This window comes from Perca flavescens, unplaced genomic scaffold, assembly GCF_004354835.1.
Source record: "Perca flavescens isolate YP-PL-M2 unplaced genomic scaffold, PFLA_1.0 EPR50_1.1_unplaced_scaf_2, whole genome shotgun sequence".
Classification (NCBI taxonomy): Eukaryota; Metazoa; Chordata; class Actinopteri; order Perciformes; family Percidae; genus Perca; species Perca flavescens.
Window position 1 is genome coordinate 458681 of NW_021166625.1, and position 11868 is coordinate 470548.

The following is an 11868-nucleotide window of genomic DNA, read 5'->3' on the forward strand; positions in this document are numbered from 1 at the left end:
TCCCAGAGACTCGGTCATCTTCCTGGTCTCTGGACTCCAGTGTGGATCTGTCTCAGCTCCTCCATCATACTTGATGTTCTTCACTTTGGACTGAACCACCAGGAAGTGGATGTACATCTCAGTCAGGGTCTTGGGCAGCTCTCCTCCCTCTCTGGTCTTCAACATGTCCTCCAGAACTGTAGCAGTGATCCAGCAGAAGACTGGGATGTGGCACATGATGTGGAGGCTTCGTGATTTCTTGATGTGAGAGATGATTCTGCTGGCCTGCTCCTCATCTCTGAATCTCTTCCTGAAGTACTCCTCCTTCTGAGGGTCAGTGAACCCTCTGACCTCTGTCACCATGTCAGCACACCCAGGAGGGATCTGATTGGCTGCTGCAGGTCGTGTGGTTATCCAGAGGCGAGCAGAGGGAAGCAGATTCCCCCTGATGAGGTTTGTCAGCAGCACATCCACTGAGGTGGACTCTGTAACATCAGTCAGGATTTTAGTGTTGAGGAAGTCCAGAGGAAGTCGACACTCATCCAGACCATCAAAGATGAACACAACCGGGAACTCTTCAAACCTGCAGATTCCTGCTTCTTTGGTTTCACTAAAGAAGTAATCAACAAGTTCCACCAAGCTGTACTTTTCTCTTTTCAGCACATTCAGCTCTCTGAAGGTGAATGGAAATGTGAACTGGATGTCCTGGTTGGCTTTGTCTTCAGCCCAGTCCAGAGTGAACTTCTGTGTTAAGACTGTTTTCCCGATGCCAGCCACTCCCTTTGTCAGCACTGTTCTGATTGGTTCATCTCTTCCAGGTGGGGTTTTAAAGATGTCTTCTCGTCTGATTGTTGTTTCTGGTCTGTCTGGTTTCCTGGATGCTGTTTCAATCTGTCTGACCTCATGTTCAGCATTGACCTCTGCAGTCCCTCCCTTTGTGATGTAGATCTCTGTGAACATCTGATTCAGAAGGGTTGGGTTTCCTGCTTTTAGCAATCCCCTCAAACACACACTGGAACTTCTTGTTTAGTTTAGATTTGAGTTTACGCTTACAAACTCCAGCTGGACTTCCTGAATGAATACAGAACAAAGAAGATCAGTAAGTGATTTATAAAGAAACATGAACATACTTTGACCCATCTCTGGAGACAGTAGTAAATGTCCCATTAGTCCAGCAAGTTAATTATTTAGAGAAATCCTCTTACTGCGCTGCAGACAGTCAGCCAGCTCGTCCTGCTTCATTCTCCTCAGGAAGTGCAGTGTGATCTTCAGAAATGCCTCTCTGCTCCTCCTCTGCTCTTCATCCTCATCCTCCCTCTGACTCTCTGAGCATTCTGGGTAATCTGGACTCAGAAGCTTCTGGATCTTCTTCAGTTCGTTCTTCACAAAGTGATGATGTTCTCCTCCAGCAGCTGGAACAGAAGATTATATGAATCAAATCAAACTGAAATCATGGAATCAAACATCAGATACATGCTGTATGGACTGACAATACTCTGGTCTAAAACGTGCAGCATGGAGATGATTGTGAACAGAATAGATGTAAAAGTAGTTGTTGTAAATGTACAGACCATAAATATGGAGTCCAGGTGTGTTTGATGCTGCTGGGCAGACTGACCAATGGGAACCTCTGAGCTCTCCTGGTCCACTCTGTGGAGGAATCAGGAAGAATTAGCTCACATCATGTCTGTCCACACAGAGACAAACACAATGTAAAGGTCCTGTGACTTAAAGTGTTGATAACAACATTGAATTAGATGGTTTCCCCTGACATTAAAGTGTTGGTGGTACTGCTGACCCCATTGTGAATCAACAGAAAGAACTAAGAAGTAAACAAGGGCTACAACATGGTTGGCCTAAAGAACTCCTACAGCAGCAGACTGGTATCATGAGGCCAGGAGGTCTGCAGCTGCTGTGGTCATGGAGCCAAATATTTGTAGGTAGAAGAAGTTTGGGGAGTCAACGGTGAAAAACCTTCAGTTGGCCTGAAAACGAAAAACGAGGCAAACCATCAGCCGACTCAGGAGGAGAAGCAGAGCTTAGATGGCCTGTTTGTAGTCGGGGAGAACTGCTGACCTGGACTGAGGATACTGTTGGATGGTGGTTCCCTTTTTTTGCTTCCACCTTTTTGACTTCTGATCTGACATCCAACTGGCAAACCCCACATCCAACATTTGGGGAGAATTTTGCATTTTGACCAATTTGGGTCAGGAAACTTGGGGGGAAATGGGTCATGAAGCCACTCACTGAAACTTGGCCTTAACTTCCAGACTCAAATGGCAGAGGTCTTCTCATGGAATATAGTGTCCTGATCAAAAGCGCTTTTGCACACATCTTTTCTGGGGCAGGTGCATTGGAAAAGGCAAAGGTTACCAGCAATACTTGTTGAAGAAGTCCCAGTATTTGCATGCGTAATGGACAGTGTGCAGGACTTCTTCAACGAATAGTGTCCTGACCCAGGTGATACCAACGGTCGCTGGTTCTCCAGGGGGGATGTGCTGATGAAGTTACCCTGGAAGGGGCACTCTGAAGATCATACATCCCAACCATCCCCCTGGTATTCCCAGTCGGAGACGAACATTTCGGAAGAATGTTGCCATTCATGATTTTTAGCCTACCCTATGGCTATGGGAGATTTAAAATGCTTTTTAATGGGGCTAAAACACCAGATAATATTGGACCAAACCAGGTCTCTGGACAGCTTTCAGATGTGAGAATATAAATATATGTGAAGAAGAAAATAATGCTGAAAATAAATTCCAAAACTTCTCTGGATACATAAAAGTTAAAACATGAATCAGCAATATTATAATATTAACAGCTTACCTCTTTCCAGCAGAGGGTTGTTGACCTTTAAAGTCAATATAGAGATCATATGACCAGTCACTCTTGAAGGACACACAGCTGGGTTCAGGTTCAGCAGAGTCTGGTCTTTGATGGATCCTGTTAGACAGAGAGTAAGACCAACAGGGATGGAAATTCACTTTTTAGTGTTCAGACACAAAAACTGCTGGAGATACAAGCAGCAACTAAAACAAGATTAACACAAAGAAGTTCAATAAACTATACAAAAAACTGGGTTAAAAAGCTAAAACACCAGAGAAAAATCTGAAAAATCTGGTCCTGATAGAAAAACACATTTATTGAGGGTCACATGTTCAGTTAAAGTCTTCCTGCATAAAATATAATATTAATATTAATGTCTGTAGGCCTAATTATTAACAATTAAATGCCAATAATGCTTTACTTTCTGTCCAAAACTCAATAAAAATATATTTTGAAATCAGAATAAAAAATATATAAAATTTTTTTTTTGTCTAAATAGAAAGATATTTTGAGTGAGACAGGAAATTATTTTGCAAAATTATTCTCATTTCAGTCATCAACTACAATAATTCCTTTCCACAAAAACACCGAAATAAGAGTACCCTGTAGGGAAATATTGACTTTATTTTTTTCTCAGTTTTGCCAGTGATGACCTTAAGGGTATGCCATAATGTCTTTGGGTTGGTAGAAGAATGGGTAATCTGCTGCTGGAAATAGACCGCCTTAGCCTTGTGCAGTTCAGCTTTTTAATTTGGCTAAAACAACAGATAATATTGGACCAAACCAGGTCCAATATTAAATTGAGATCTACAGTTGAAGACTGGTCTTACTGGACAGCTTTCAGATGTGAGAATATAAATATATGTGAAGAAGAAAGATGCTGAAAATAAATTCAAAAATGTCTCTGGATACATAAAAGTTGAAACATGAATCAGCAATATTATAATATTAACAGCTTACCTCTTTCCAGCAGAGGGTTGTTGACCTTTAAAGTCAATATAGAGATCATTTGACCAGTCACTCTTGAAGGACACACAGCTGGGTTCAGGTTCAGGTTCAGGTTCAGGTTCAGGTTCAGGTTCAGGTTCAGGTTCAGGAGACTCTGGTTTCTGCTGCGTCCTGATAGAAAAACATTTATTGAGGGTCACATGTTCAGGTAAAGTCTTCCTGCAAAAAATATAATATTAATATGAATATGTATGTAGGCCTAATTATTAACAATAACATGCCAATAATGCTTTACTTTCTGTCCAAAACTCAATAAAAATATCTTTTGAAATCAGAATAAAAATATTTAAAAAAAATGTTGTCTAAACAGAAAGATATTTTGAGTGAGACAGGAAATTATTTTGCAAAAATATTCTCATTTCAGCCATCAGATACAATAATTCCTTTCCACAAAAAAACACTTATTTGAAGGAGTGTGCATGAGACTGACATGACCCAAAACAACCCAGACGGGACGTTTGGTTACATCCAATGAGACTCGCTCCAGTTTGCTGGATGTTCACAACTCACCTCAATCTTCTTCTTAACATTTCAATTTCCCTTTCAAGATGCTCCTTCTGCCTTTCAAGTCTCTCCATCAATCCTCTCTCCTCCTTTTCAAGTAGCCTCTCCTCCATTTCTATTCTATTTTCAACGTAGTGGTATCTCCATGGACCAGTGTCTCTTCATGGACTCACAGCTGGGTTCAGGTTCAGGTCCAGGTTCAGCAGGGTCTGGTCTCTGATGGGTCCTGTTAGAAAGAGAGGAAGACCACTTTTTAATCTCCAGAAACAGAAGCTGCTGGAGAAACTAGAAGCTATCAAGCAGAAAATAAAGTCTGAATCTCTTCACTGAATGATTTCTCTCTCTGCTCATCCTGCTCTGTCATTCATTCTCTTTCTGGGAGAACAGGAACATTGGAAAGACTCCAGGACTAATGTCATCTTTCTGTCCTCTAATGGAGACAAGACTCCAGGACTAATGTCATCTTTCTGTCCTCTAATGGAGACAAGACTCCAGGACTAATGTCATCTTTCTGTCCTGGAGACAAGACTCCAGGACTAATGTCTGGAGACAAGACTCCAGGACTAATGTCATCTTTCTGTCCTCTAATGGAGACAAGACTCCAGGACTAATGTCATCTTTCTGTCCTCTAATGGAGACAAGACTCCAGGACTAATGTCATCTTTCTGTCCTCTAATGGAGACAAGACTCCAGGACTAATGTCATCTTTCTGTCCTCTAATGGAGACAAGACTCCATTATGACAATCAGTCTCACCTTTCTGTCCTGTGTATCTAATGTAAAAACAGGATTTAAAGTGGAGCTTTTGCATGAGTCTTTGAGGAGAAACTCTGTTTTACAGACCTGTCCATTAAATCAACTATCCATTAGTCCATCAAATCCTTTGAGTGTTAGTCGACTGAGAATTTCTTTAATTAAAAGAGAGCAGATCTGGGCTCAGGTCCCTGATGTAAAAGCCTTCTTACTGCATTATATTCTATATATTTACATATTTAAGAGTTACCTGCCTCCTGAGTTTTGTGTTCTCCTTCAAATAAATAAGGATGTTTGTAGGAGCCTAAATGCAAAAGAGTGTCGAGATACAGCTTCATTCTGTGGAAACCTACAATATTTTATAAATTAAATTTGTGCTTACTAATATACTATATACTGTATGTATATATATATATATATATATATATATATATATATATAAATATATATATATATTTATATATATATATATATTGTATATAGGATATATAGAGGGGATATATATATAAAAGGGGGGAGATATAGGAGGGGATGGAGGGATATATATATATAATTGATGATAGATATAAAAATGGAGGGAGGAGGGTCCTATGGAGATGAATCACTCACTGGGATGATGGGATTGCTTTCTGTTGGGAATGGGGAGAAGAGAGGGGGGGAGGACTAATGTCATCTTTCTGTCCTCTAATGGAGACAAGGGGGGAGGACTAATTCATCTTTTGGGGGGAGGGGATAATGGAGACAAGACTTGGAGGACTAAAAGATGGGGAGAGGGATTGTCCTCAAATGGAGACAAGGGAGAAAGAGGAGGGGAGTCTTTTTCTGGGAAAACTTGGGAGGGGGGAGAAATTTGAGGGGGGGAGGGATGGATGAGGGGAGAAAGAGGGGGGGAGGAGAGGAGGGGAAAGGAACAAGAATTAGGGGAGGGAGAAGAGGAGGGAGGGGAGGGGAGGAATTTAAAAGGAGGGAGGGAGGGGGAGGGGAGGGAGGGAGGGGGGAGGAGGAAAGAGGGGTAGGGAGAGGGAGTCCATGTTCAGGGAGGGAGGGAAGAAAGAGGATCTGGAAAGAGGGAGGGAAGGGGGGAGGAGGACATAAAGAGGGAGGAGGGGGGAGGGGGGGGGAGGGGAGAGAGGGAGAGGGAGGAGGGGGGGGAAAAAAATAGGAGGGATGTTTGAAAGAGGGGAGAAATGGAAAAGAGGATTATTTAACAGAACAGAGGGGGAGATTCTGTAACCCTGGAGGGAGGGAGGGAGGAAATTTGGGAGGGAGGGAGAAATAGGGGGGGAAGGGGATTACGGAGGGAGGGAGGGAGAAAAGGGAGGGGGGAGGGAGGGAGAAAAAGAGGGGGGGGGAGGGGAAGGGGGAGGGAGGAAAAAGAAGAGGGAGGGGAGGGTCTTGGGGAAAACTTTAAAGAGGGGGGAGAGGGAGGGAGGGAGGGGAAAAAAAGAGGGGAGGGAGAAAGAGGAGGGGGAGGGAGGGAGGGGGGGGAGAGGGGAGGGGGGGGGGGAGAGGAGGAGGGAGGGGGAGGGAGAGGGAGGGGAGGGGGAGGGAGGGAGGGAGGGAGGGGAGAAAGAAAGAGGGGGGGAGAGGGAGGGAGGGAAGGAGAAAGGGGGGGGAGAGGGAGGAGGGGGGGGGAGGGGAGGGGAGGGGGGAGGGGAGGGGGGAGGGAGGGAGGGGAGGGGGGGGGAGGAGAGGGGAGGGGAGGGGGGAGAAAGAGGGAGGGAGGGAGGAGGGAAAGAGGGGGGAGGGGGGGGGGGGCCCAGAAAGGAGGGGGGGAGAAAAGGGGGGGGGGAGAAAGAGGGGGAGAGGGAGGGGAGGCAGGCACCAACGGAGCAGGCTGCACTTAGTGACACCAGCTCTTGTGCTGCTTGAGATTTCTGTTAGAGCCTCATTTCAGTCAAGGGGAAAAAATGTCAAAAAGACAAAGTTTGCTGAACTTGTTCAAATACTCTGGCCAGTCGGATCTCAAACCAGCAAAAAGAGTTTCTGCCCATCAAGAATGTGGAGACCACGGTGGGTTTCTTGGTTAATTCTTGAATAGCCTCCCGTCTCCTTGAGATCGCTGTCCTCTTTATATGAGTTTAAACTCAAACTAAAGTTCTATCTCTCGGAGCGTGCATTTCTCTAAATTCTTATTTTTAATTATGTTTTTGCTTTCTTAAGGATGTTTTATTCTATTATCTTCTCTGACTCTTGTTATGTGAAGCACAGTGGTCAGCTTCTGTTGTGTTTACTTGTGCTATACAAATAAATGAAATGAATTTAGTAGTACGATGGATAACTGCTGCTGGTGAAAACGATTGTTGCAGTGTGTTTATTTATTTTTTACATTTCATACCGATGCAGTGCAATGTTCTGAAATAAATTAAACATTGGCCTGATGTACACACAGCGTTGTTTAGGTTTTTTTAGTCAGATAAGCTACTAGGCAGTGTAATTATTATTTTTTTTGTTCCGTTACCTCCAACCCCCGTTTTTAGTCGCCGGATCCACCCCCCCACTGCGATCCGAGACCTTCCACTTTACAAATTAAGCACTGATTGAATTTGAACACAGAGTTGCATCATAAAGAAGTGCCACTAGTTCCTGTTGGAGGAGTGCCAGCTCATAGTGATGCAGTTCCATATTAGTTGGTTTAGTTAGAGAATAAAAGAGCTGAGTCATGTTGTTCCACATCAGTCCTGTCAGTGAATAGACCGACCGACACTAACTGCTGCAGACAGATTTCTGATCTTCAACACAAGAGTCCTCAACACTTTCTCAGGAAATAAGAAGTGAAGTAGAAACATTATATTTAACATCACAGAGCCAGAAACTAACCCTGAAGAGACCAAAAGACTAACTTGTTGTTAAAATACCAAACATTGCAACATACAGTTTAATGCCCAAACAGTCTAAAGAGGAGATGAAGAAGAGTTGATGAAGGATTTATGGAGGGGGGTTTTTGAAGAGTTTTTGTTCCTTTTTAGGGTTTTTTTTTATTTTGGAATGATTTTTGAAAATTTGATGCATTTTTGACTTCTTTCCTGATATTTTAAGCTCCAATTGTCAGGAAGCAGGCAGAAGGGTTTGGTAACCAATTTTCATCAATAAAATAAATTTGGACTAATGGAGCCAAGACTGAGAATTGGACAATTTTTTATAATGTCCAATGTCAGAACCTTTTGTTCTAGAAACAGTGTAGTTGACTGATGTCCAAATGGAGAAGTGTTTGTTTTTATGGTTTGTCTTTCAATGAAAAAAGATCAGTTTGTTTGATTCAAAAAATCAAACAACATGGAAATTTATCTTCAACACAAGAGTCATCCACACTTTCTCAGGAAATAGAAGTGAAGTAGAAACTTTATATTTAACATTACAGAGCCAGAAACTAACCCTGAAAAGACCAAAGACTAACTTGTTAAAGTAATAAACAGCAACTTAAAGATTAAAGTCCAAAGAGTTGATGAAGAAGAGTTGAAGAAGAAGAGACTCACAATCATGGAAAATCTCTGAGAAAAGGTTTAGTTTTAAAAATGAGTCCCAGCTCCACCTGTCAGGAAGCAGGCAGGAAGGGCTGCAACAGGAAATTTTCCAATAAAATGAAATTTGGACTAATGGAGCCAAGACTGAGAATCAATCTCACATTTTCTGTCCTGTCAGTGTTTGTTCTAGGTTTTGTAGAAGACTGATGTCCAAATATTCAGTTGCAACAGAGGGTTTGTTTTAAAAAAAGGTTACGTTTTTCAATAAAAAAATATGCAATTTTGCATAATGTTGGACTGTTATGTTACCATGTGTGTCTTAAATGCTGGTGGAGACGACGGTAGATTGCTAAAACAGAAAAAGATTTTCTGACATCAGGAGAAAAAAACATCTGACTACAATCATCAAATCTTCAAACTTTAGCTTCATTTTAAATCTCAATTGACACACATTAATAAAGTTTCCTGGTACTGCAGCCTCACGGTTGGGACAGACAGACGGTGGAGAAACACCTGGACAAAGGAATTTAAAACACTTCTCCTCTCCACAGTTAGTTCAACAGTTACAACATTTAGGTCAGATTTTATTCTTCAACAAACAAGAGTCCTCTAAACTTTCTCTGGAAATAAGAACAGCAGGAAAATAGAAAAACATTATATTTATATAATGTATATATTTATTTATTATATTTAACATTACAGAGCCAGAAACTAACCCTGAAGAGACCAAAGACTAACGTATTGTTAAAGTATCAAACAGCAACTTACAGTTTCTCAAACAGTCCAAAATGTCGACGTAGAACAACTCAGGTGAGTTGTTTTTTTCTGATGCGTCACAGCTCCACCTGTCAGGAAGCAGACTTTCACAATAAGAGCTTTGTTTCTTCCAAAACAAAGTTTTCAGAAGCTACAATAATTCCTTTCCACAAAATAAAAACTTTATTTGAAGGAGTGTGCATGAGACTGACATGACCCAAAACAACCCAGACGGGACGTAGTTACATCCAATGAGACTCGTTCCAGTTTGCTGGATGTTCACAACTCACCTCAATCTTCTTCTTAACATTTCAATTTCCCTTTCCATTTGCAGCTTCTGCAATTCAAGTCTCTCCATCTCTCCATCTCTCTCCTCATTTCTACTCGCCTCTCCCTAAAAGGTCTTTTTATTTAAAGTAGTGGTATCTCCATGGACCGGTGTCTCTTCAGACACACAGCTGGGTTCAGATCCAGGTTCAGGTTCAGCAGGATCTGGGGTCTCATTTATGAGAGTAAGATCCAACTATAAGTGGAAATTCAAAACAAGTGTTCATTGGCACAAAAAAAAGTGAGGAGATTTATAAAACCAACTAAAACACCTGTAACACAATGTTCCCTTTATAAATCAAAATTGGTTTAAAAAGCGCAAAACACCAGAGATCAAATCAGAAAATTCCGGTCCTGATAGAAAAACACATTTTTAACCATAAATAGTCAATTAAAGCATCTCCTGAATGCTGATCAGTATGTTAATGACCCTGGCAGTTCTTAACAATTAAATGCCAATCATGACAGCTTTCTGGAGAAAAAAAACAAACGAACTATCATTTTGAAATTGCTGCCAATTGAATTATAATTTCAGCCTGTTGTTTTTGAAAGGAAAACCGATCTATAGACTACCATTATTAAAAAATCTTCCAAAACAGCAGGCATTATTTCTCATCAACTACAATAATGATATACCAGATGTATATAATAAGATTTAACAGAACTATATATTATATCCAAACAAGCCTTAGTGATGAAGTTGAAGATTATATATAAAATTTATATAAAAAAAAACACTTAGCTGTCTGACATTTCCAGGAAACAGACGGTTTTCACCCAGAGTGGCGAGGACCTGTATTTGGACCGGGATGGCCCGAGAATATAAATATCTGTGACTGGACCCAGTTCAGTACATAAATCCAAAGCACAGCTATATCACTATTACAGCTATATCACTATTACAGCTATATTAGAAATTTAAATCGGCATATGAGCCAGTGATCGGAATGGTCCCTGAAGTCTCTTTTTCTCCTGATTCTTCCATTCCAGTCCTCCTGAAGGGCCATCATGCAATTACAGCAATATTCACCACAGTATTTTGTGATTGTTAACACCTTGCTAAAATCACAGCAACAACTGAGTGGTATCCCCCACCCGAGATACAATTTGAAGGTTCAATAAAGTGAAATAGGCAAACACACTTTTCTTCATGCAGGTTTTGTTATGAACAGTATTAAAGTTTGGACTGAGGACATTAAGTGTAACGATTGAGCAAGAGCTTAACGACTGTATTTTCAGACTTTGACATTTGATGATATATGCACAGTTTTAAAGACAAATATTTCGTTATGTACACTGTGTTCTGCAGTTATCTAATGGTAGGGTATTTGATGCTATCCTTTTTCCAATGCAATAAAAATATTCTCCTCCTCCTGCACTCCGTAGAAAGACAATTTGACGGTTTGATTTAAGAAATGAGTTGGAGGTGTTTATGGAACAATTATCATCAGTACAAGCGCAAATAACACTGCTGGATTTAAAACACATTTATTTTGTGAAGAAATGTGAGACTGGCATTTATCTTAAACATATTAAGACGTAATTGTTATTCCAATGTACTTTCTGCAGTCTGACTGGATGTTCACCACCTCACCATCAATCTTCTTCCAATTTCTATTTTGTCTCCAAAATGTGCACATGGATCAGAGTTTGCGTGGAGGACCGGACATTCTCCCCATCAAGATGGGTCCTGTTAGAAAGAGAGGAAGACCACTTTTTAATCTCCAGAAACAGAAGCTGCTGGAGAAACTAGAAGCTATCAAGCAGAAAATAAAGTCTGAATCTCTTCACTGAATGATTTCTCTCTCTGCTCATCCTGCTCTGTCATTCATTCTCTTTCTGGGAGAACAGGAACATTGGAAAGACTCCAGGACTAATGTCATCTTTCTGTCCTCTAATGGAGACAAGAGACTCCAGGACTAATGTCATCTTTCTGTCCTCTAATGGAGACAAGACTCCTAATGGACTAATGTCATCTTTCTGTCCTCTAATGGAGACAAGACTCCATTATGACAATCAATCTCACCTTTCTGTCCTGTGTATCTAATGTAAAAACAGGATTTAAAGTGGAGCTTTTGCATGAGTCTTTGAGGAGAAACTCTGTTTTACAGACCTGTCCATTAAATCAACTATCCATTAGTCCATCAAAATCCTTTGAGTGTTAGTCGACCAAGAATTTCTTTAATTAAAAGAGAGCAGATCTGGGCTCAGGTCCCTGCATTATATTCTATATGTTTACATGTTTAAGTGTT

General features: G+C 41.1%; 1 protein-coding gene across 1 annotated transcript; it reads right to left on the reverse strand.

Moving 5' to 3' along the window:
- Positions 1-1361: 1361 nt before the first annotated feature.
- LOC114551581 (ankyrin repeat and KH domain-containing protein mask-1) lies at positions 1362-9689 on the reverse strand. Its single transcript, XM_028572601.1, has 6 exons — positions 9668-9689; positions 4324-4430; positions 3766-3924; positions 2806-2922; positions 1551-1629; positions 1362-1391 (listed from the first exon to the last, which is right to left on the reverse strand). The coding sequence occupies exons 2-6, from the start codon at positions 4428-4430 to the stop codon at positions 1362-1364; spliced, it is 492 nt and encodes a 163-aa protein (XP_028428402.1). The 5' UTR covers positions 9668-9689.
- Positions 9690-11868: the final 2179 nt, after the last annotated feature.